Consider the following 26,912-nt stretch of genomic DNA (forward strand, 5'->3'; position numbering starts at 1 on the left):
CGTGTCCCAGAATGCAGTCTGGTAAACAGACATGGAAGCACCAGGTGAAGACCTCCACAGAGGCTGAGCTCTGCACTCGCTCTTTCCCACCGTCTTCTATCTCCTTGGCCCAGTGCATCCCGTTGATATACACCTGCCTGGTGTCCCGTTTACGCCTACATCACCCACAGCCTTGGTAAGAGTGAAGTTGTTCTCGATCCGTGACGACTGCTAATGACTTCTGCTGTGCTGTCAGCCTCCTCGCTAGCGCTAGTCACGGCTAGCTACAAGCTTCAGCTAGCATGCTAATGTAGCCACAGTGCTCTGTAGTAGCGTTAGTACCAGTCACAGCCCCACACTGCATGGAGCCTGTTTTCATGACATAACTACTGGTAGACTTTGTGTCTCTTTTGATATGCTGATGTACTTACAATTATCGTTTACTCTGCCGATTCTATTGTTTTGAAACAATGTTAATGTGGCTTAGTGTGCTATAGTAGTGGTGGGTGCTGCTTTCTTGGTCTCTGCAGCTAATGTCAGCTAGCTAACAACTTATCAAGTTGTGCACCTAACTACTTGTCAATGTCAAGTAGTAAGCATTCTAAATTACATAATCTAATTTGCCAATCATAGCCTTTGATATACTGTCTTTTGTGCAACCCAACCCCCGATTTGTTTACTTTGCAATATAGCAGGTTGTTGGAAGGACAATGTTACAGGTTTTATATTACATCATTCAATCTCTAGTAGTAGTTAATAGACAGTGTATTTAGAAATATGTGAGGCTGGGTGACAATTCAATATGATGTAAACTTGCCTCTCAGTGTAATCATATTTTGATAATATTATTGTTATGGTTATACACAATCCTGTTGTCAAAATGACATGTTTTCATGCAATTTTTCAAGGTTTTTTATTTAATGTGAAGCAACAAACATTCTGAACAGACTTATTGCTTTGAATGTCAGTTGATTGTATTTTATGTCTATTTTTGCATAAGCTTGCCATGTGATGATGTACACCCCTTTTTATGGACAGAATACGCAGGGTACAACCTGCTTCATCTGTACGGACACAGAACAGCCACCATTTAACAACCACTCTGAAGCACACTGTCCCGTATTTCTCATTTAGGCTCATGGCTGTAAATGTGTCAAGTTCTCAATGTGCATTACTTAACTCTCATACAAGCAGTTCCGTCTGTAAGTATTTGGCAGTTGACATATTTGCGTCAGCTAAAACAAAATAACGGCTATAAGATTACCACTTGACATTTTATTCCAAGGCTTCATTGCCGTCGGTTCTTATTACACTTATGTGAAAGGTTAATGGACTGGAGACATTTTTTTTTAATTCTTACAGGAAATATTACGCCTTTTTTATTCAAAAATGTCCAATCAAAGAAAATGCTAAGAGCTCCCGTTTATGTTTTAAGCCACAGATTTATATCCACATTACCGCACTTCTTGAAGCATCCAGTTCAATGGCTTTAAGCAAGAGAAGAGTTTATTACACTGCAGTTCCTCTCATATTCTGTCTATGTTCTTAGAAAGAAAGGAACGAGTACTGCGTAGCTCTACTCATACAATGAATTCCAAATCCCTGTAGCATATTATCAAACGATCATTTGTTATGTTTCCAAGGCAAAATACATCATTACTTAAACTTCATATGATATCGGACTGAGTTTGAAGTTTCTGGGCTTTAACATGCTACAGCAAAATATTAGCAGAACGCACGTGACGAACCACCTTTTGAAGTATGATGCCACATTTAATCATGTGAAGTCAAGTAAGTGATCGTCATATCCTATACACAGCACTTCTATTGTATGTCCTTAAAGTGGCTTTTTGCTTATAAGGAAGTTACATTTATGAATACAGTTACCAATATGTCTTGCATCAGGTAAAGACAAACAAAAACATGAAAATAGGGGTACGATCTCTGGTGTTTGAAGGGATTACAGCGGGGCTGGGGAGGGGGTGTTAGATGTTGCTAGGCCAATGGGTGTGATTACTGGCAAAGTGGGTGAAGAATTCAACAACAAGGCCCTGGGAGGAAAGTCAGAATCAGAATACCTTTATTAGTCCCACAGAGGGGAAATGTACGTTGTTAGAGCAGGCAAAGAGCCACAGACAGCTTAATGTTACATATGTTACATGCATAAAAAAGTATTAAAGTGTTCCCTTCCTTATGATTCCATATTCACATGAACTCTATCTAGAAACAACAAAACAAAGTCCCTGATAACTGACTCATCTACTTTCAATGTGTGTGTGTGTGTGACTGTGTGTCCATAGACGTCCTCTCCAGTGTGTGTGAGTGCTGCAGGAATCACCAAAACTGATGAGGATCGGCTGATAAACTTAAAAATAAGGTATTTTTTTCTTATTTTGCCAAGGTAAGATCCATAACATACGAACGTTACTATATTTATAGCTGTACAATAATCACAAGTCGTTGTATAGTGATTACAGAGTTGTAGTTGTGCTTACTTAGCGGACATATTGGAGTTCAGTATAGAACAATTTAACTGTTTTCAGAAAACCCAACGTTAAGGTTGATTCAAATGATAGACAGAACCAAAATATTCTTGCCTGGCCTTTGAATATCATGGAGGGATTTTAAAAACAACTCTATACACATGGAGTCATTATGATACACATTAGTGTATTAAAGCATAGTAGGTAGTATATAGCTAATGGGAAAATAACAACTAAGTACAACCGTCTCTGAAATGAGTAACATTTATTTGCTTAGTGAAATACTTAGTTTTTGGTCTTTTGTTCACTTTTTGATAAGACTACAGCAAGAGTGTGTTGCCTATTGAGGCTATAGGTTGTAACTGGTTTGAGGTATATGGTTGCATGCATATTGCAGAAGAAGGATTGTTTTATATTGGACGTGTTTAGTTTGACTATGTATACAAACTACAGAATCCTTCTTTAAAGGGGACCTATCATGCAAAATGCACTTGTTGTACGTATTTTATACATGAATATGTGTCCCCGGTGTCCAGGGACTCACCAAGTGTCAGAAAACACAACCCTCTCTATTTTCCTCCATACCCAAATCTCTAAAAAAAAGGGGCTGCAACGGATCTGATAAAAACTGATCCAGATTTGAACACTTTACTGACGTCAGTAAAGTGGCGCTACGGCTATTGGGCCAACTCTCCACCTATCAGGGGAATGTGGGGTTGGGCCACGGCCGGCCATTGCCGCTCGAAAGTGCTGGAGACGCTGTAGTACATATGCCAGGCCTGTAAGTGGCGCTGTAGTCTGCCACAAAAGCAGCGAAGAAGACTTCCCGCCCAAGTTACCATGGTTACCCTTCTGTTTTTATTCTCCGCTGTGGCTTTTTTTCTCCCTCCCCCCCGAGGCAAGCCATTTGCTCCCGCTGCTCTTTAATTCAATGCAATCCCTCCCCGTTGAGGCAAGCACTGTAATTCTCTCCGGTTAGTCCACCAGCAGATGACAAAACACCCACCTCTCCACCTCTTCCAAGGAACGAGGGGACCGTGCGGCATATTTTCATTTTCGTTTTCTTTCGCCGGTCAAGATGTCCGTTAAAGTTTTAAATCTTCGGACAAAATTAGAAAAGTGCCGGTTTCAAAGGTCTTCTTTGTTATTTATTGAGCTTTAAAACAAATGAATAACGATTCTATATAATAAAACACGGAGGACGGAGATCTATTTTTCTCCCCCTCTTGACTTGATCAGAGCACGGCTCCCCTCTCCTGCAGGGGGGCGTGGTCAGCTGCAGCTCACAGAGATCAGCCCCGTAGACAGCCAAACAGCACATAGAGCGAAATGAGGCATGGATAAAAGGCATGATCTGTTTGGTATTTTGAAAACGAAACGTATAAATATACCTTATATAGGTATGGGCCCTACAATATATCATTTAAATATAGCATGATAGGTGTCTTTCAATGATAGGGAATCCAATTCAACAATACCATCTCTGCAAACATCAAGCGCTTACACAATGGCACGATTGTTAAGGCTTTTGTATTGGACTGCTTTATATTGTTCTAGGATTTTTCATTTAGTCGTTAATTGCATATTAACAGAAAACCTCACAAAGATGCCTTTGTGATGAGCGCATGACTAGAAAGAGGCTGTTGAATTAAAACCGTTAGATTAGTTAGTATCCACTCATGAAGACGGTCAAATAATAACAACATAACTAGGTCATAACCCTACATGGTGTGCTAGTCTATGCTACTAATGTACAGGTATGCAAGATAACAGAACAGTTAGCCTTTTGTGGCACTGGATAAATGGGTAAGTTACACATTGAAGCAGAACATATTTGTTTTGATATTCCTCTTGACAAATGCTTTTAAAGTTTTGTATCATTGTAAGAAATCCACTCGTGGCCAGGCCAGTTTGTCAAATGATTGAAATGCATACAGAGCTTGTACAGTATACCACAGATTTTCTATATATTGCATTAAATCAAGGGGTGAAGGAATTTTGTTAGGACACTGGCAATGACAAGTTCTTAATTTGTATTCTATATAAGTATTGGACGCCAAAGCCAAGTTTCTGAATTGTGCACTTGAAATTAGCAACAAAGGGGCAAGTTTCATTTTGCTCAAGGCTCTTCAGGGTACGTGCCAATTTACCGAACGGGTATTAATTTAACCTTTCTTCCATTTTTTAGCAAGTTTGTTTTTTTCATAAAAAGGCGCTCCGGCCTTTTGATATCAGAAAAAACTGGGAGGCCTTTTTAACTGGGCCTTGTTTTATGTTGGACTGACAGATGTCTGATTCCTGATGATTTAAGATTGTAAAAGAAAGTACTAATAAGTTAGGGATAGTATTATTTATCATAGCTTCTCATGCAAACATATTGTCGATGTCAAGACAAGATACAAGCCTACATTTCCCATTGCATGCATTTAAGTTTTTTTCCCCTTCATTTTGAAAGTGAAGTAAGAAAACTCTGCTGTGGTTAACTCTGTCTAAGTTTAAGAGCCACAGGGAATCTGTCAGGTCTGTTATACATCTTTAGATTAGTGTCTCACAGTTATTATTTGAATTACATTTTGACAGCTATATAATTTGAGAGGCCAGGAAGACAAAATCAGATTTGTAATTATTTTGCTCCTAGGTGTTCTTATTCACATTTGTCCACCAGTCTGTAAGATAATGTCTCCAAACATGTGACGTTTGAGTTTTGGTCATGCATTCTCATGGCTAATATATTTTATATTTCAAATGCTTACTTTTTTTCTTTAAAAAAAAAAAAATATGATTCAGAATTTGCACAAACATGGGGCAGACTGTAAATCTAGTAGTGTCAAACCATCACATATATATTGAGGGAAATCAAGTCAAAAAATGTTTGACCAACAACACACGTCGGTTTTTTATTTATTTAGGAAGTATATACAGTTACTGATAAGATGTCCAAACTGAGACGCTATATTTTTGCACCTCTGCTGTAAATATTCAAAAAAATATATAAGCATCTATGATGCAACAAAAGATGACATACAGTAACACACTGTTTTATTCAAGTTGTAATGGTACAGCGGCTATTTTAGGGCACACCTTAAAAACCTAAATGGAATATCGTCTTTTTATATCTATATATATATATATATATATATATATATATATATCTATATCTCTATGTAACTAGGATTAATGTATATTTAATGTTTATCTGTGTAATTAGGATTAATGTATATTTAATTAGCAACATTAACCACGAGGCAATTTGCATGTACATTAAATTATGCCAAAACTATCCAGGAAACCCTACAACCTCAGTAAACTGCCAGCATATGTCATGTGTTGTATGAGAGCTCTGTAGCCCTGTTAAATGATCAACAATAGAGCTTTTTGTGTTTTGTGAGGGGCGGGGACATACAAAACACGCTGTTTTTGCCCCGTGTCAATCAGTGAAAAAGTCCTCCTATCCCGATCGCGACCATCGCTGACTCTCGTGTTGTTACATTGTAGCGGAAAGAATGTCGGAAAGGGCCGAGGATGACCGTCAGGGGGGAGCAGCGCCGAGCGCCAGGCAGCAGCTGAAGCAGCAGCCAGATCCAGCGGGGGAGAAGGGCTCCACAGCAATGGCGACTGTTGCGGAGCGGAGATCCTTGCCTAGTCCAGAAATAATAGCTGGGACAGCCTTGGAGCAACTGGGTCGACGCCGCCAAACTCCACGGCTACGACGGTGAGTTTCCTAGCGGCCCCGAATGTGTTGCGAGGAGGAACGCGAATTGGGTATTGGGTAGCGCGCAGACAGTTGCCATGTCCTGTCCCTTTTTTGGCCGAGTGCATGCAGTTTTTTGTGGAATATGAAGAAACGCTACTGGTAGCAAACAGCACGAGCAGGCAAGCAAGTGCAACTATTTATTTGTCTGTGTGTCGGATCGCCTCGTTTTTCAGGTGCTGAATCTGGAGGAAAGTTTCAAAGACTTCGGGAAAAATCGAGAAGCCATGCGTTGTGCAGAGAAGGTGAGTGTTTTTTCTCTCTCTAGGGCCAAAGGTGTATTTTGGTTCTGGAGGTTTACACACATACACATGGATTCAAGCACTTTACACGCGTCGCTAAGCCAATATGTGAACCAACTGTAAATAACGATCTTTCTGCACAGCCGGATACAAAGGGGGAAACATGCGTCTTATTCGTGTGACAGTTGACATGTACATGTGTCCATAAAATAACTTAACGGTTAACAACTTAAACTCACTGTTGATAGTTTGAGGCCAAAACATTTAATAACAATGTCATATTCTGTTGGAGAATGCATTGAATTAACTTTATTGTTTATCTCCCACATGTCTGCCTTTTTTAAACATGAAAACATCCACCATAACTCTTTGCTGCCATACACATATTTAGGTAGTAAATTATTAAAAAGTATAGTATATTTCTAAAGTTCCTTAGAATTTTTTATTTCAAACAAAAATGCCAAATAAAAATGTAACTCTCCTATTTAAATTGTATAAATGTGCTTTATGGCTTGCTTCTATTTGACACCCAAATATGACCAAACGTACATTAACTTCTAAAATGTTTACTATGCACTTTCTCCCTAATCTGATCAGAAAAAAAAGTAATTGGATAATTGTAAACTAGTAAACTATTAAAATAAGCTCATGTTATTTTAGGATTCAAACTATTTTAGATTTCTGTAGTATGGTTTGTTTTATTGATAACAGGAAACGTTCAGACATGGCAGAATAAAGAGAAATCATTTGACATAGGTGATGAAACACACATTGTCAGATACACTAATCTGGATCCTGAGCCAAGGTGATGTTTCAGATCAGTTAGAACGGCAGTTTTATTTTTGGAAACGCCTTGTTTAATGTTAGCAGATCTGTGGCCTGGGTTTAGAATGAACATCACTACAAAGGTAAATTGTTATAACAAGAAACTGGCATCTTGTTTAATTATATATCAGTCTTCATGCACAATTTTACAGCCTCAGCAAGCTTTTAAGATTGACATCAGAATGAGCAAGTTGACGGATGAGTTAAAAAACCTGTTCCTCCAACTTAGAATTTAATAAATGAATGAAAAACAAACAGCGTAACAACAGCGTTTGTGTTTTGAAACATAGCTTTTTAATGACTTGCACTGTCCTCTATGTTCAGAGCTACTTTTAATCACATTTTCAGAAAAACCTATTGTCTCAAGGACACATGTTCAAGTGTGACTTTGCTTTTATGGGGCAGTCATTGCAGCTACTAGAACCTCAAGAATAACATAGCACTTTTCAAAAAGCTGTATTTCCGAACTAAACGCACAGTACATATACATCTGTTTGTGTATTATAATAATAATAGTAATAATAATTTGGCAGAGAAATATGGCACTTATTTAGCAAAACCATGAGTATCATCTTCAGACGCTTCAACACCGTCATTCATTCGACAACCGATCATTTAGGTTTGAATAATTGACACAACATTTGTCAGCTTTTGGTCACTTTTGGACACAGATTTGTCCAGCATTGTGTAAGGTTTCTTGTTTATTTGTCATGCCTTTCTTTGAAGGCATTTGCACAAACAGGATCTCTGTCTGACGTTAAATCTCAATGAGTATTGACCATCACGAAAAATGACACATTTCCCTTTGATCACAGGAACACTTACACATCATCAGTGTGTCCAGATTTAGTTTTTTTTTCTCTTCTCCTTTCCACACGGTGCTCTAAAGGAAAGGGTTAATTGCAGACTCCTTCATTTATCTAATGTTGCATTTGCACGAGTCAACAATGCGGTCTATGTGCATACACTAAGTAAGACCATTGCGCAGTGTCAATAACTTGTCCTAAAGGTTCCTAAGGGAGAATAAATCTTTAACACAACATTTAAAAAACATTGGGTGAGATACAAGGCACTGCATGAGAAGAAGTGGTGGGTCACCTAAAGAAAGCTGTCTGCTTTGTTCAAAAGAAACGCTGTCAAGAATTGAATCAGATAAGATCAACAATTAGTTAACTAATCGATCTAAATGGCTTGAAAAATGTATAACCAACTCCTTTTTGATAAATGATTAATCGCTGAAAAGAAATGTGTTCAATTCCAACATGGTGCTCCTTCCTGTTTTTTTCAGTTTAATTTTAAACTGATTATCTTAAGGCTTTAGACCTAACGGGACATTTCAAATCATTGTCTGATATCATGTCTCTGTTATGTTGAAGCGTCTGTTAGTGTCATGGGGCTGGTCAACACATCTTGCGGCTGAAATGTGTGTTCATAGAATTATTCTGTGAGTCTGTGTGTGTGCTTGGTAGCGGTATTACAAGTGGATGATTACACCTCCTGCCATGACTCACCACCAGATTCCTCCTGTGGTGTGACCACCATCCTAGCACACACAGATGATTAACACATTTCAAAAATGCATGGCAAATAATGACGGATGCATTCACTCATCCTCTGAATTTGAGAGTGGTGCCGTCACAGTGAGGGAAGCTGGGAAATGTAGTGCCAGTGTCAGCTACAGGTCAGATTCAGCCAGCGTGTGTGCTGCTCGGAAGCAGCCAGAGCTGATACTGTTCCACCTAGATCATTCATCACTGCCATGGATGAGGATGCTGAGATTAACTGGAGGCTCACTCTCTTCCTCTGTCTCGTGCTCACAGGCTCTCTTTCTCCTCCTAGAGTGCAGGTCCTCTGCTCACTCTCTTTGTCTCGCTGACGCCTCGGCCTGCTTCTCTGCTCTCTCTCTACTGTGCTCTTTCTCTACTGTGCTTTTTCTCTACTGTGCTCTTTCTCTACTGTGCTTTTTCTCGGCTCCATTTGGTTGTTCTGTCTCTTCTTTCTCTTTCCACGGTGACTTTCTTTCTCTCTATCCTTTTCATCCTCTCCTCGCAAAAGAAGAGAAAATGGAGATTGAGAATGGGTCAGACGCAGTGGCGTAGTTGGACCACTTTTCAAGTCAGGCCATTTCAGCGGTACAGTTCAGCCTGTGCCAGTGCGTTGAATGCAGAGTGGAGAGGCGATCTAGACGGGCCGCTTTTTTATAGTCGAGCAGCCCGTTTTGGAGAACTCTCGCAGCAGTTTGGGAATGAGTTTCGTTTGACCTTGCTATTGATCCTGCAAGAGAATGTGGTCGGCCTGTTGGACCCTGCAGTTCTTGGCCTGTTTCAATAAACATTTGAGAGAAGGTGAAAGTTTATATGGAGAATACATGGGAAGTTATTGATTTTATATGTGTAATACCTCTTTATAACTTAAATTAGCTAGGGGTGCAGCAGAATGGCTCGCAGAGAGATTGATGGAAACAGTCTTATAAGGAAAGATAGAAGAACTTCTTTTCTTTGTATGGTTGTTAGACCCTTGTTTATGCCCATCAGTAGCATGCTTCCCTACTCAGGTTCCATATAATTGACACGCCTTTGACTATTAAGTGAAGACATTTGCCTTTTCTTCTTGGCAGACCCCAGCCGCTGTGAAAATGTGTCTTTTCGCTCCACTGCTGTTGAAGGAGACACTTAGCAGAGTGGCTTTAGACAATTGACATGCTTTAAAGAGCATCGGGCTTGTCAATTCATCCACACAAGACTGCCACTGACCTCCCTGAGAGGGAACTCCTCCAGGTAGGCCCTGTTTAATGGCCTTTGCCTAATGGCCCTCATCCCTTACGGTCTTGTGGTCTTGGAGAACCCTTGACGGCCTTGCAGAGTACATATTGAAGAGGGACTCCACTCCTCTCCTCTTGTATCCCGTCTTCTGCGCATCTCATCATAACACCCCAGGCAATCTCTTAATTAGACTCCTTAATTAGGTGGTTTCTGGTACTCTGCGCCAGGGTACATTTTGATCACATTCTGGTGAGGAGCGGCACTTCCCTCTGATTTGCCTTTAGAGTGGCTCGTGAAGAGTCTTGGTTTTCTCTCATTCAGTTGGGTGGCTGGAGATGGAGACATGCCGATTCCTATAGAACTTTCTTTATGATTGTGTGCCTGAAAGTTGCACTTTCTCACTGGCCCTATGGGACATCCATTACACCCTCCCTATAATCAGGCATTTCTTCCGGTTTTGGCTTTATTTATTTTTTAATCTAGATTTGACTGTTGGTATCTGCATTTAGATTTCTACTCCATAAGGTCTTCGTGTGTTAATCATAAGCTGGTTTAAGGGGAGGACTCTTTATATGAGTCATGAAAACATGACCTTATTACTGGATTGCTGGATGCAATTTTTACAAGTTGACAGACTTCAAAGAAAACCATTATCTCCCTGTTTTAATTGCAAGTCTGCACCAAATTATTATATTCATTATCAATGATCTGTTCTCTTAATTATTGTTTTTTTTTTTTTGTATGTTTGTTGGTCTATAAAGTAAGATTTGTCTATAACAACTTCCTAAAGCCCAAAGTGACGGTCACATAAAATGGCACTATTTCAACAATTTAGCTATTATCAACATTTCAGATTTTTGTGTTGCCGCTCTTTTTTGTGAGGTTTTATTTTATAATATTACAGTATTCACATAGAATAGAATAGAATAGGGAGGGATGAAACCCTCTTTAATGGTCACACATGCAGAGCACACAGCACACACACAGTGAAATTTGGCCTCTGCTTTTAACCCATCCTAGTACAAGGAGTCTAGTACTAGGAGCAGTGGGCAGCTATTGTACAGCGCCCGGGGAGCAATGGGAAGGGGGGTGTCCGGTGCCTTGCTCAAGGGCACCACGGCAGGGCAGGAGGTGAACTGGGACCTCTCCAAGTAGAAGTCCACACTCCATATTTAGGTCTGGTCGGGGACTTGAACCAGCGACCCTACGGCTCCCAGTCCAAGCCCCTACTGACTGAGCCACTGCCGGCTGTGTTTAAATGTTTTTAAGACATACACGTAGATGTGAATCTTAAATACGACAAAAATAGTGTATTACTACATATATTATTATTTATTCTTCATAGAGTTTTAATGTGCTGGATTCTTTTTTTTAAATGAAGACTGGCAACATTGGGAAGATGAAAGGGAAAGAAGAAGTTACCCAGTGGAAGAACAATACAAGAAACATAAAAATAAATCCTAAATCCAAGTCATCCACTCTATGCTTCACACAGTACATCCTGGATGTGCTGTGTTTGTTTACATCTTGGAGGGACGTTAGTTATTTGACAGCGAGTAACCTTGGGATTGCTCGCTCGGCCCGTTCCCAGCTCCTTATCATCAGGACTCTCTCTATGATGAATGGGGACTCACACTTGGGAGCGATCTGTATTTGCATGTGCTGACTTTGCCTTACCACGAGTGAGCTGCTCTTTCATTTTTAATATTCCTAATATGGTTACGTGTTTCCATGTGTGTGTTTTGCAACATAATGATGTAACCAATTTTCATTCTCGATGTTTAGCAACCAATATACCATCAAACTCGACTCCCCTTATCTTGAGCTATTAAAGTGTTATGACAACATATCATGGATTATTACAACATATTATGGATGTTTGAATGTTGAGTCAGTCTGCTGCCAACTGGAGCACCAGGTGAATGTCTATTTTATTTTCCTCTCCTTGACTTGTGCCCTGTCTGGTTGATTCTCTCCCTGTTTGTACAGACATGCACATATTTGGCCAGTGTCCCGCACAGGACGACTTCTACCTGGTGATGTGCAGCCACTGCAGCCAGGTAGTGAAGCCCCAAGCCTTCCAAGCACACTACGGTAAGTTTTAATGCACACACACATTCATGAATAGGCATACAATGTTTTTTTCTGGCTCAAAAAGAGGCAAAGGTGTTACCATCCTGATCATGTGTACAACTGTGCATCCTAGACCGTGTATTTTAAATGTGTGGTCTATTTGTTACAAGGCTTAGTCAGTGATGGTGTCTATTATATGAACCCCTGGATTTGTAATGTTCATCTGCAATGCCATGTTGTTGTCCAAGTAATATGTGGTCCTTTTGTACAGTAGCATATCACATGACATGGTCAGCTATGTTGAGACTGAGAATATGACCCCAATAATGTCTTGCAAAACAATTAATTTCTTCTGGAAAAATAATAATTACAAAAAGGTTAATCTCCTCCTGTATTAGAAGCATTTAGAAACAAACTTAAGTACTAAAGGTATTTTAATAATTAACAACTTGAATGACTTGGTAGTCACAGTACAGCACATTGAGGTATACATGGAGGCTTCGTTAAATAATGCCCGCTGCAGATATAAAACTTTATTAAAACATGTTCCATGTGATTGATCGTGGAAAGTATGGTTAATTTTTAAGATGTTATTGCAAACACTGATAATGATATTTTATCACTCGGTTAGTGACGTTTTCCATTAAGATTTTAGTTCAGAGTTTGAGCGAGACTACATTTGACGTCCACCTTGTAATTCTCTATTCTAGAAAACCCCTCAAAAATTCTCAGTCATCTTTCATGTGAACGCCATGCGGAGTGAGCTTTTAAGAGTTTCTGATCTAAATAGATTATAGAACCCCTTCATGAGGGGCGAGTGAACATGAACGGTAGAGGCGAGATCAGTGAAGAAGGAAGTAACAAAGTAGTCTTCACTTGTAGGACCAGAGTACCACTTCAAGGCTGGTGGTGATATTTCACACATTGACACGCTCTGTGGTATCACTTCTCCCTCTGCCTTTGTATTCCCCCTCCACCATTCCTTCTCCACACAGTAACCCAAGATGGGAGGCCACAGACTTTGATTTATTTATTTATTTAACTCACTGTCTCACTTGTGTGTGTTTACAATTCCGCTGTTAATATTTGATGTGGCCCTCTCTCGGTCTTCGCTGTATGTACTTTTTTTTTCACACGCACAGCTCATATCAGATTTCTGGTGCTGTTACTGCTTTATAGACGTGTGTTTGTGCATTTCAGTGTGAAGATTTCCACTGCTTAAAAGTTAAGCTGTATTTTTGACCAAAGTGGTAAAGTAAATTGATGAATTATAGATCTGTGAATAGAGTAGCTGCATCACTCTAGATCTCTTTAAACTTTACAGCTTTCACGGCAATTTTACAATTGTCATTCAGGAAATAATCTCCCAAGCATTTTCTTAAATAGGTAAGGAAGGCTTACAAAATAAATACCGTAAAAAATACCGGATCGATAAGCAGTATAAAGAGTAGTAGTACCATTACATTTTTATAAACCCGTCCCTATGCCACCTAGAGTCACCTACCATGTCCTGTGTCACTGTTGTTTAAAATGTCAATTAGCCTTTGCAATCACGTTGCACAATGTTCATGTGAGAGATCTGATGGCTTCAGCGCTTATTATCACTACTTTTTTGTCCCATCACTACCCACACACCCAGCATCTGACCACACATAGCAACATTTATTTTTATAACGTAGCTCTTTTTTCCCTGATTTATTGTTCCTCTCAGTTGTGTGCGTTCTCCATTTAAGTTTGACAGTAATTACAGGGATCAAAGTCAGCCACAAGAGGGAGGTATAACGACACATGGCGCCCAGAGGGACTGTCCTCGCTACTGGGTCAACAATATTCAAAGAGAGGGCTCCTCCTACTCTGCTAACCAATACTACAATGCTACTACTCATGATTACTAAAGTTGAGTTACCATACCTGCATGCAACGAGGAGGAGACACACATTGGAGTCCATAACACTGCCAATGAAGACAGACAGACATCTGAAATGGATTGATGCATCTTCAATTGTTAGTCGCCCTTATGCTACTACATTATTGTGTAAATTAAATCATACAAATTGCTACATGCATTCTTTTATCTTCAAGCTGTGAGACACCTCAACCCACTCTTCAAACCTTTACTATAACATCTGTTTTTTAGTTTTCCTTAATGTTGCATAAAGGGACTTTTCCATGGTAGGCAACGAATGGTGTCACCTTTGATTTTCATTAGCATTTGTTGTAAGCAGTGGAAATAATACATAAAAAATTACTTTTTCAATTAGTTAAAGAAATAATTAAAATGCTGATATCCCAGAGACTAATATGAGGTTTGTAGATGTCCTGTTTGTCTGACCAACAGTCCAAGGCCTTCAGGTCTCTTTATTTACAGCATAAAAAACTCTCCCAACCTCTTAATTTTGTGGAGTTGCTACTCTTTTAGTTTGACTGAAACGATTAATAGATTATTTAAGTAGTTAGTTACTTATTTTCTATCAATTGACTAATCATTTTACTTCACACAGAAGCAGGCTTAATCCAAGTAAAATACTGTGCTGCTTTTTATACAGAGGAGTGCTCTCACTGTGATTTTCCTCCCGTCTTCCTCCTCCTGATGTCATTATAGGAAGAACCCGTGTGGCGTTAACACGGAGCAAAGGCACTGATCTCAGCACCATTGAGATGGGCTCAATATGATTTCTGCGTGCTTCTTTGAGCCCATCTGCCTCCCGTTAGGTGTTTGCGCCTCTCGACTGAGGCTGGTCCCAGCAGGGGGGGGGGGGGGGGGGCACTCACCGCCGAACGCGGAGCTGTGAGCCAGGCTGCCGTTTTATGCCTTCACTTATGAACCCTTCGAACAAAGACTTCTTGCTGCTCTGCTCACACACATTGCATTGGCTGGGCAAACGCACACAAACAAACCTTGCGCTTCGATGGCAAGGAAAATAACCATCGTTTTATCTGTCTCTAAGAGAAGTGGGTATTATTATTATTATACAAATATTTCACAAAGGCCGTTTTAAGAAACTGCTGAAACGTGGTGCTTGTGGAGATGGTAGTAAGGCCATTGTACGTCAAGGTGTTTGGCTCCCGCCCACAGCCAGGGATTCCCCTTAGCACGGAGCAGACTGTTTGGCAGCGTGAAAGAGGATATTGACGCTGTTTTTGTTTTTTACCCCCACATTTTTCTTAACTCCTTTTTTTCCTGCTACTGGTGTTGGGTCTCTTTATTCAGTGTTAGTGCTTTGTGGACTGAGCGCTCACTGTCATGTTGGGGTTTCCTGGTGTGAGTTTGTTTGGAGGGTGTGCTGTTGACTGTGACCAGGACAAGACAAGACAGCAGGGGAAGGGGGGGAGTGTAAAGAAAGGCTGCTAAGTAGAGGGAGGCAAGAAATCTGGAGTGTGTCTTGAATGGGTGTGTAAAGAAAGGCCCTTAGACGAGAAGAGGGCACACTTAAACTTGTTTGTCCTTCTGAAAAAGGGAATTTGAAGAACGCTATGCAGTTTGAGGGTGTGTGTGTGTGTTGGGGAGTAATGGAAATAGGGAGTAGCAGCTTTTGTGGGTGCGTATGTGTAAGCATCCTCTCAATGTTTCTGCAGCAGCATGCTTATTCACAGATCACCTGCTGAGACTGAGTTTTGGCTTATGGCCAGTTCCCTGCAACACATTGGAGTTAGCTGAGTGAAAGCTTAATTTATCCGGCCCACACCTCACCATGTTAGCTAGCTGCCGACACAGACGCATTTTAAAGAAAACATATTTACTCTCCTGGCGCTATATCCTCTCAAATACCCTGTAAGACCGGACAATGTATCACTTAATGTTGTCTTTTTAAAAAGCGTTATCTTTTTACGGTTTTGAAGACTGCATTACATTAAAAGGATGTCATTTTCTATATTTACCAGACTGTTCTAGCAGTTTACCCACAGGTTGATATTTAGCTATCAAAAATCTCATTGCGTAAATATTTTGTGAAGGAACTGATGGTCAACTCTACAATATCATCGATATACTGGTTAAAAAAAAACGCCAGCTCTAATGTTCTTCATGTTTGCTGGTAGTTTTTAATTTGTTTAATTTGCTCATGTTGACAAGAAGAGGGTCGAGATAACCTCCAGGCGCCTGTCTCTCCTCAGTGGACACCTCTCTCTCTGTATATGTGCTCTCACTTGGAGCAGCAGCAGCAGTGTCTGTCTGTAAGACCCCTTGAAGGCCCCGGGGGCCCAGTATATCTGTCAGGTAGAAAATTCAAGACTTTGGTGCAAATGTTAGTTACGCCTGTATTATAAAATGCCTTCCTGAGGTTGCTGTCCTGCCTTCCTCTCAGGGAGTGTCAGATGTGGCAGCGAAGGAGCTCTGGACTGTGTCTGTTGTGGCTAAATGAGTCTCTGCGGTGGGACTGTAGTGGTGATGTCAATGGAATTATTATGAGTGTGCCATTTCATAGTTTTATGCTGTTACTATAAATAGCAAGAGCCTCCTTTGAAAACCCAAACCCTTATTGTGAGCGCATGAGACCGCTGTTTGATGATGTTTGTGAAACTTTTCTTTCCGAGAAGGAATATTTAATCACTTGGAGATGAGCATTTCTTCTATTTGTGTCTTTCCATCTACCTATCTGTATCACCCAAACCTTTTCTGCTGTCACACTGCCTTTTATCAGTCTTCACAGTAGCTGTTCTTAGAAGCTCAGACAGGAAATGAAGTTCTTGACCTGTTGGGTGCTTCTATTTCAGGCATTGAGTTCGCATGAATCACAAATGCTGCTTATTATTTGGCGAGGTTACCTTCTTTCACTTCTATCAGAGGAAGATTTTTTTATATTCCCATGTGTATTGTGTGTGGTTTCTACTGATTTATGGCATTGATACATTTATTCATATACATTAATCTGTTATGGTGTAGGGTTAAAGGGGCCCTATTATGCCTCTACTGTGACATGTCTCCATGCTTCAATGTTCTAAAAGCTCTTTATTTTTCTCATACTGCCTGTGCTGCAGCACCTCTTTTCACCCTCTGTCTGAAACCAGAGCCCAGTCTGCTCTGATTGGTTAGCTGGCCGGCTCTGTTGTGATTTCTCAATCGCTTAGAGATGTCCCCTTAGCCTATTACATACAATGTGTTGGAATAGAAACGTGAGTGTTACATCATGATGTCCCTGTGTTGCGGAAGTAAACAAAGAAGCCCAATGGAGGCATTTCAGGAATGTGGGAGAGAAACTCCCTCTGGAGGGAACTTTGGGATCTTAGCCTTTGACCATTTACATGCACACAAACATGTATTTATGTGCATGTTGTTATTCTTTCTTCGGATAATCTAAATGAGTTAATTATTATGTTTTGAATGATGCCCCTCCAGAGAGAAGACACAGTTCGGCCATGAAGCCAGCCTCCACCTCGCCCTTCCCCGTGTCGGGCAGGAACCGGAGCAGTGGGCTCGGGCCCCTGCTGGGCTCGGGCTCTGCAGCTGGAGTGGCGACTGGAGGCATCCTTAGCCGACCTAACACAGCTGGATCCAGCTTATCCTCCCCAGCGTCCTCCGCCTCCTCCAATCCCAAACTCCTCAAACCAGCCAAAGAGAAGCAGCCAGGCATTCAGCGAAGAACCCCCTTTGCACCCTTCAGGACGCCCCAGCTGGACAAGATGTAAGTTTTACTCTGTAACCTTTGCAGTGAAGTTTGTTTATAGGGTTTTGCAATGTACCCATTTTCACTGGGGCTGAACTATGAATTGTTTTCATATAGTAATAGCAATTCGAAAGATTAAGCCAGGGATTGTTAATTTAACTGACTCTCATATGAACTGCTGCTTGTGAATTTACTCGGCTATAAAAAGTTAATTTAGTTTGTTGGCCAAACGACACAAAGGAAATCTCGGGTGCTGCCTTGTTAATATGCTCTCTGGTGGCAGTACATTTACACTTGGACAAAAATAGGTGGGGACTAAGAACCACCAAGCAGTACAACTTTTTTTAATTAGAAATAGGAAGTAGGCTGTGACCTTTGACTGTTTTCTGTACATAAACAACCTTAGTTATTATCCTTTTGGCCACAATCTGAGCCCTCAAACGTCACAACGTCCAAGTGTTGAATAAATATATACAAACTTGTGTTTAAACATTTATAGCACAGTTTTTTTCTGAATTATTCTATTTAAATGTCCTCAACTTTGGCTTGTTCTTGATAAGTCAACATGTATTTGAACTAGGCTCTTGATTTTAACACACTGCAATTTTAAAGAAGAAGTACTGTGTGCTGTCCTTATTATCAAACCCTCTTATTCAATCAGGATTATTTTTCAGGAGCTTTTACAAAACAGGTGTCATTATCTGACTTTTTCTCTGTTGGTATGGTGATAAATGTTTGATCATGTTAGAATTATGTTTTGTCCTCCCAGCCCCCTCCATACGTGCACATCTGTCTCCTACCATGCGTTTCTCACCGGCTCCGTGTTTCTAACGCTCGGCTTCCTCCTTGCTGCCCTCTTCATCTCTGTAACCTTCTCTTCCAGCCTCACCCCGGCTGTCAAGGTGGAGAAGATGCATCTGAGGGTGGACTCCTCGTCAGCTAAGCTGGTGCAGGCCCCGTCTGCCCCAGCCACCACCTCCCCCTCCTCCACATCCTCCTCTAGCACCACTGTGAGCTCCAACAATACCACCATCACCACCTCCTCCTCATCCTCATCATCAGCCCTTAAACCAGGCCTTAATTGTCCCTCCATACCAAAGCCTCCATTACTGGCCCCGGGTCAGATTCCCAACGGCAAGGGCCACCTCTCAGTCCTCTCAGACAAGAAGCAGGACGGCAGCAGCAGTGCCAGTAGCAGACGCCACGTTAACAAGAAAGTTACAGGTCAGTTGGAGATGATTTGAGGAAAAAGGACTGTTAACACTTCTGTCATGAGTTCAGTTTAGATTATTAGGTACAGTATTTTTGTACTGTCTCATAATAAAACCAAAACTAAATATTTGTTTTCCTAAAATAGATTGTTTCTCTAGACCTGCTTAGTCTATTTTATAATAGGGTAATGGTAGGTCAATGGAAGACCATTCACAGTACTTAATCTTCTTATCCCGACGTCAGTAATCCATTTCTTTGATAACAAAAGGACACCTAAATAGAATATTTTACATAACATAAAGTACAGTTAATCAAGGTACTAGAGCAGGTGATCTGTCACAATATATGGAAGTAACAATTTTCTTGTCTCTCTCTCTGTGCCTTCAGAGCGCGAGTACAATGCAGATGTCCACTGTGGCGTTGTGGATTTGACCGCTCGGAAAACATGCACAAGATCGCTAACATGCAAGGTAAGCAGTCTCTCTGCTTTGTGCCGAGCAACCGGCCTGTATGGCTGCGTAGGTTTTTAAGCATAAACTGGAAATGTTCCTCAATTGTTCTATTGTCAAAAAGTGTCAAATCATTTTTTAAGTTGAACCATTTATTTCTGATCCTCCACTCTAATGTATGTAATTGTTCATTTAGTAGGCAGAATGCATTACATACTTGATTGAGCATGTAGGAAGCACTTAGTATGGGATTTCCAACACAGACAACTTATTTGGTTCTGTAATGATAAAAAAAACAAGATATGGCTCGATATAGCTTGCAAACACTCTTACACATTTGTTCAAGCCTACATAGTGCTGGTTAAGTAGCGTAATACTCATCTGGCCTTTGACACAATTCCCCAACACGGATAACCCGTCCTAATGTTACAATTGTGTTGCTCTTAGATTGCGGAGGCCAGCAAGCTAAGTTTACTAGCTTTTGCTTGGACAATTTAAAACAGTTAGCCTAGCCTGCAAATCTTTGATGAGATTTCCTAGACGCTACTTTTCATTCATTATATTGCAACATCTGCTGAGTCATCTGCTGCTGCTGCTGCTCAGTGTTGCTCATAGTTCAGAACTCTCAGCAAATGGTGATAACCTCAGACTCAGTATGGCTCAAATCACTGATGTGACTAAGCAGTGGTTCAGAGCGTCAGCCTTAATGCTGGTGAACTGCCTTCAAGGCCGTTAGAATTGGAGTGATTCTGTGAACAAGGCTAAAAAAAAGCTAAATAAAAACATGTGGGCTGTTATTCAAACAGGAAGAAAAGTATTTGCTATGGACGATTTTCTACAGATCTCATGCTCCAGTTTCTGTTTCAGTATTTGTTCTATATACTGTAATAAAGGAACATGTAAGCCATGTATTCTAAATAGTTTTTAGACAATGACTGAGCTCTATGGCTTGGAGCGATAAGCTTTATTACGTTTTTGATGCAGAAAGCAAGTGTTGCTCTTGAAATGAAATTCTTTGACATTTACAAACATGTAGAATTGTTTTTTAACGATGGTTGTGGTTCACAAATTCATGCATGCTATATCTTATAGGCATAAAAACCAAGGAGTCTATCTTCTCAAACAATAATTCTGACCTTTGTACTGCCCCACCAGACACATTCCTTAAGCCAGCGGAGAGCGGTGCCAGGGCGGAGGAAGCGCTTTGACACGCTGCTGGCGGAGCACAAGAGCAGAACGAGGGATCGGGAGAAGGAAAAGGAGAAGGAGAAGGAGAAGGAGAGAGAGCTCCAACAAACCCATTCCCAGCAGAACCCCTCTCTCAGGGACCCTCACCCCTCCTCCCACCTCGCCGCTGCCCATGACGCCCACCAGGTCGCTCACGTCAACGGCCCCGCCACAGACGCCACAAAGCCTTTGCCAATCGGCAAGCCCAAATTTCACAGCCCTGGTCTTCCACGGTATGTCCAGATCTGTTTTTGATCTATTTGTATGTATTGATGTAGTGATCGTCAGAAACAAAGGGTGGGAGGGTGAAACAAACAATTACAACTTAGCATTTGACACATTTTCTATACTTCTCTGAAATCAATTTCCTGACTATTATGGAATTTGATCATTCCCGGTTCTTGGTCTAGACTAAACAGCAGTCACGGAGGTATAACCCCTGGCGACCCTGCAGTTGTCCAAGAGTCACCCCACCACGCCCAGACCACCCCCGATGGGCTTTCCCGACCCTCCAGTGACGAGGGAGAGAACGAGGAGCGGGAGGATAGCGCTGACAAACTGGACTGTCACTATTCAGGTTATCACCCTCGACCGGCAGCTGTAAGTGCACACCACAATGTTTTGTCCCAGAAATAATAATAATTTTCATTTTTAGACTATTTTATGCCACAAATATAATCTAAAATTGTACCATAGTAATACAAGTAAAACCTTTAGTAATATATGATCTGTTAATTCATATGGATATTAAGACTTTGGAACTTGTATGCATACTCTATTCAAATATCCTAAGTAAACAAATGTATCAATTATTAAGAACACAATACCAAAGCTATTAATAGAATGATCTCCAGGGCTCTTTACACATTTTTGCAAGTCGTATAATGGTAGGGAAAAAACCCACTGTTTATTCTGCCATCATGTGGACGAAAATGTTGTTGACATCTTAAAAACAAGCATGTATACACAACTGTAATGTTAAGCAAAATGATGGAGGTCATTGGAATAACTGATGTTTCAAAAATACATCTATTGATATCCTGTTGAGAAATCATGCGTGATAATATTGAGTAAACAATCTAGCCCCTCTTAAAATGCACTGTTAGTTTTGTAATTATATTGTTAGCTTCATTTCCTTTGGACTTGATAACCTGTAGTTAAAATCTGATATATCCTCATACGGTTTCTTCCTCTGTTCACAGTTCTGTACATTTGGAAGTCGACTGTTTGGGAGAGGCTGCTACTCCTTTGACAGGAGATTGGACAGAGTGCGATGTGCGCTCACCTCAATGATGGACAAGCACGTCAACTCTCAGATGTGGAAGTAAGTGTGTCCAGCTCAGATTTGATTAGAGCCCACACACATGATCACTGTTCTCCTTGGCCATTCCTGGTCTCAAAATAGACTTTTACAGTTATAGCTAAAAGTTGATGTAATTCCTTGTTGCAGGAAAATCCCCTTGGCCTTGGAGAACTCCTCCTCCTCTGTTGTACCTTCACATAGGACAAGCACAAATTCCCACAGTAGCACCCCCTCTTCAGGCTTCCTGGGCCCCCCTGCCACCCTGCCCCAGACTCCTTATAGCCAATCGTACGAGGGCAAGTCCGTGCTCTCCTATGGGACCACCTTAAATGCCCGCAGCTCCCCACAGGGCGGGGCTGAGCACCCGGCCTACGGCATTACGCAGGCCCGACAAGTGTCTTCGTCGCCTCAGATGCCTTCAGCCCACTCGTCCTCCTCTTCGTCAGCTCCTTCCCTCGCCTCAGGCCGGGCGCTTAAGTCCCGCTCTTCCTCCTCCAGCAGCAGCACTACCAAGTCGTCGTCATCGTTCAGGCCCAAAGACATCTCCTCTGGCCCCTCCACCCCCATCTCCCCCAACTCCCTCAGTGGAGCCAACAGTAACAGTAGCAACACTAGCTTCAGCTCGGGGAAGAAGAGGAAGAACAGCGCGATTCTCTCTTCGTCCCACGTCCCTTCGGACTCCTCCTCCAATGCCAACTTTTCCTCGTCTTTCAAGAAGAACTGTGCAAATGTCGGCAGCTCAGGGAGCACCTACCACCACGGCTCATTAGGCCCTTCATCCTCATCGTTGTTATCTTCCTCCCACACCGGTGTCCACAGCGTGGGGCTCAACTGTGGCCCAACGGTGCGGACCAACTCACTCAGCCTCAAGGCCGAGTCCACAGGAGGGTCAGCGGGCGGCTCCTCGGGGCCGCCGGCGAGAGGCCCCCCCTCGGGCAGCCCTGCAGAGTCCATCAAGCGCATGAGCGTGGTGATGAACAGCAGCGACTCCACCCTGTCCCTTGGGCCCTTTGTCCACCACCCGTCTCTATCCTCCTCTGACCACCACACCAACTTCAGCCACCACTCTGACGGGCGCCTCGAGGGCAAGAAGCGCAAAAGCTCTCCTGCCTCCAGCGGCATTAATAGTGCAGGAGGAGGTGGAGGTGGGGTGGCAGGAGGGGGACCTGGACCAGCGAGAACCAAAGTGGCCAAGTCACCTGCCATCAACAACATCCATGGGAAGCATGGGCGAAGCATTCCAGGGACACCAGGGCTACCCAACAACCATTTTCAGGTGGGTTTTTCATACTACAACAATCAGGATGCATTGTAATACCAAGGGCACTAATGGCGCATTTCCACCATGGCACGGAGCGCGGTTTAAGCGTGCTGTGTCGTGCCAGGCCCGTTTTTGGTTGCGTTTCCACTATGCCTAGTTCAGGCCCGGGGGTACTTTTTCACCTTTTTTCTGGCCCGACAAAATCGTGGTTCTATCCGGGCCAACAAACAGGGCTGAGTCGGGCTGAGTTTGCTAAACTAGAGAGAGAATCGCTGGCAAGGGGGCTACAACTACAACAAGATGAACATATTTGACCGTGATTTAATTGTAATACACGTTTCAAAATGATGCCGAAGTAACAACATACTGATACCGGTTAGTAAAAACCATGAATTAATGCTTTGTCAAGTCTGCAGACAGACAGCAGGCGAAAAACCTTTTAAAATGCGTGTTTTCTAAATGGAGATTGGCTAAGCTAACGCAGTATATGCTCCGACCGTCCACACTCACAACAACGGCCTACAGACATAAATAAAGCAGCGACTGTATTCGCCATGACACAGGCAGTCTGTGGTTTGTACTTGTTTAACTTTTGTCTAGTTTCTGAACAGATATGAGGAGCTGTGAGCTCTGAGTGCTAACAGCTAACGGCTGATGTTGTTTTTCTGGGGTGCTCATTGAAGATGACGTCACGGCTCCGTCTACACTGCGTTACTATAGATACTACCCCAGTTCCTAAACTGTAATGGAAGCGCAGCATTAAAGTGAGCCGGGCCTAACAAGGCCTAACAAAACCGTACTAAGTCGAGCGAGGCCTGCGGTGGAAATGCGCCATAAATGACACATTTCACATATTTAAACTGCTCCTAAACCTACCTGATATTACAAAAGCCAAAATAACTTTTCTTCTTCCCTTTTAATATAATTTTATTAATAATTGTATACTTTTGTAACCTGTTAGGGACATTTTTCTCATTTCATAGAATATTTATTTTATTTATAAAGTAATGAATAAGAAAATATCAAAGGATTATTTAATAATATAGATCGCACACAAATGTGTCATAATGAACACTTCATAGGTTTTCATAGCAGACATTTTGAAAGCAACATCTTACTATTGTCGTTTAAAGTCACTAAAGCAGTTGGTTTTCCTTAGCTTGCTAGCAAACAAACACCATGTACATTTATTTTTTACACCTTTTTGTTTAATGAAGTTATGGTATCTCTAGAATAACTATGTCTGCCATTGACATACAAATGTTGGATTGCACCACTGCAGACCAGTAATGATTTATTTTGAGTGTTAAAGTTAATTTCTTAGCAGAGAACTTTTTTTAAGGCGGATATTTGACACCCATTTTGACACTTGTTTTCTCCCTCCTCCCCAGCCAAAGGCTCGTCCCTGACAGCGGTCTCCGGCTTCGTTGTGTGGAACCGGCAGGCGGACGGGGAACAGTCCGGAGCTTTCCGCAAACCGCTCCGGACGGCACGAGGCCTTTTAATCAAAACCCACATTACTCTCAGCTTCCCACAATCCTCAGGGTGGAGATTATCTGGACTGCCTAGTGAAGTCAATGTGGTCCTTAATATTTCTCCCAAAGCCATGTGTGAGTGTGTGTGTGTGTGTGCGTGAGTGTGTGTGTGTGTGTGTGCGTGAGTGTGTGTATGTTGGGAGGGATATGGGTGCGATAGTACAGCGTAGAGTACCAGGGGTCTAATGAGCGAGCCAGGGACCCCTGCCCCCCCCCCCCCCCCCCCCCCCTCACAAGTGTCCCAGTATTCTGAGAGGTCTTCCTGTCTAGAGGAACAATAGCAACAGCCATGAGTCTCTTGAGCTTCATTGGGTTGAAGTGAAGGGCTGCAGCGACAAGCCGCCATGAGGCTGAGCACCTGGGGAGACAACAAGCCCATCTCCTCCGCGTCAGTTAAAGAATGGGTGTGCGAATGTGCGTACAAGTATTTTTCTCATGTCAGATTCTGCTGGACTACTGGAATTTCCAACTTAATTTCACCCCCAGCGCCTGATCTCAGAAGCCTTGGAAGGAGGAGCAGCAGGAGGAGCAGCAAACCGTTTCTTGCAACACACAATCACCCTGTGTTGTTCCACTTCTCCTTAGTCCGACTCTACGTTCCAGTGACTTTGGGTTGGCCCGAGAGGAGCCTATAGGGACGATCTGGTCAATCCTTTTATTACCCAGAATAATTATGCAAAGTGTTACCTTTTTATGATTTCTTATGAGCTTTTTACACTGAACTACAAAGAGTCTTTGTAGACGTGGTGAAGGCAGTTTCAAATGTGAAAAGGACGCCTGATGTGCCCATTCGATCGAATCTTTTGTGAGAGATAACTTGGACATAATTTTCCGAATCTTTTCATTGTGCAAAATGATCGCCACACAGTACACCTACCCCCAACTGTGAAAAGCACTAAGAAATAACTTTCTCTCCACAGGCATTGCTTAGTCGTACACAAAGCTGGCCAAAATCTGCTATCAGCTTTGCCAACTACTTCTTTCTTTTTTTTTTACAAAAAGGTGGGCAATTCTTGCTCATGAAGCGGTGATGGTGCATTGCCTGCGTGGATATGATACAACTTGTGCAAGCCGTATTGTTATTGCCACAACTTACCTACTTTATACCCATTCAGCCCAGTGGAATCCACAGCTGTTGTGGGCAGATGTGAATTGTAATGTTTATTTTTCCTACATAGGGAATCAGGTATGGTACGTCTTAACTGGAGCAAACTTTATGCACGTCACCTGTCTTCTGTGAGTTGGACTGTCCCTCCTGTGTGTAACCACTACCCAAGCTCTGGATGTTACAGTTCTAATGCCTCAGCGTAACACTATGTTGGTGTGTGTCGAGGAAAGACTAGTGGTAGTAGAACGGATAACCAGGCATTATACTCTATTCCTTTGTCAAAATGGAGTCTTAAATCAGGCAATACTTGCCCATCTCGTCGGGATGTTTGTTTATTTCGAGTAGTCTCGAGGGGTGTTAAGTGCGAGATTCATGGAGATGGCTTCACGGGACATATTTTAACTTTTGGCAACACCTTTTGATTTATGAAACCTCCACTGATGTCAGTGTCGAAAAGTAGAGGAGACATTTTTTAATATTCTTATTTTAGCCTTTTTTTTTTTTTCTTGTAGCCTATGTATCAAACAAGTATTGAAGTATCCCTATTTGAGAATACATATTTTGTTAAATTGTACATAGTGAAATATGTATTTTTGCACAGGCATTTTTCGTACATGCTGAATTTTTGGTACAATTTTCAAAACATGAAATACAAAAGGAATTATTTATTTAGTAAAAAAAAAAGAAAAGATGGAAAAAGTCAAAGAACTTGATTATTTGAAGTGGTTCACTGCCAAGTCTATATAATGCAATACGCCTATATGTAGAAGCCGAAGCATCTCATGAATCGTGTACTGAGATGTTTAAAGGAACAAAGGTGAAGTGTTGCCACTGTAGCATGTGTCTGTACGACGGAGGATACCTGTATTCAAGTTCAAGGTCTCTATCACACGTGCTTTTACAAGACATTTTACGTTGCCTATGAATCAACACAACAAAAAAGTTACTTTATGACCCAATTAGCCTGTGATTTTGAAACGTCCCGCAGACTTTAAGCTGTGCCCGTTGTCTCACCGGTTTCCATGGACTCTTCAGTCACACACACTTTGTAGACCTTAAACACATACGTTCTTTTATAAAGGCTGAAGGGACTTTAGCA

The 26,912-nt window shown here is 41.7% G+C and overlaps 1 protein-coding gene across 1 annotated transcript; it reads left to right on the forward strand.

The window, feature by feature from the left end:
- Positions 1-24,914, forward strand: LOC117475458 (ataxin-7). The gene is given in 16 exon segments (XM_034121674.1): positions 1-175; positions 2,280-2,380; positions 5,958-6,118; positions 6,120-6,174; positions 6,390-6,400; positions 6,402-6,444; positions 6,447-6,458; positions 12,032-12,136; positions 17,451-17,736; positions 18,602-18,942; positions 19,318-19,400; positions 20,535-20,839; positions 21,017-21,206; positions 21,809-21,930; positions 22,057-23,185; positions 24,562-24,914. Coding segments are annotated over 14 exon segments (2,853 nt in total). The 5' UTR covers positions 1-175; positions 2,280-2,380; positions 5,958-5,965; the 3' UTR covers positions 24,580-24,914.
- Positions 24,915-26,912: the final 1,998 nt, after the last annotated feature.

This window comes from Trematomus bernacchii, unplaced genomic scaffold, assembly GCF_902827165.1.
Source record: "Trematomus bernacchii unplaced genomic scaffold, fTreBer1.1, whole genome shotgun sequence".
Taxonomy (NCBI): Eukaryota; Metazoa; Chordata; class Actinopteri; order Perciformes; family Nototheniidae; genus Trematomus; species Trematomus bernacchii.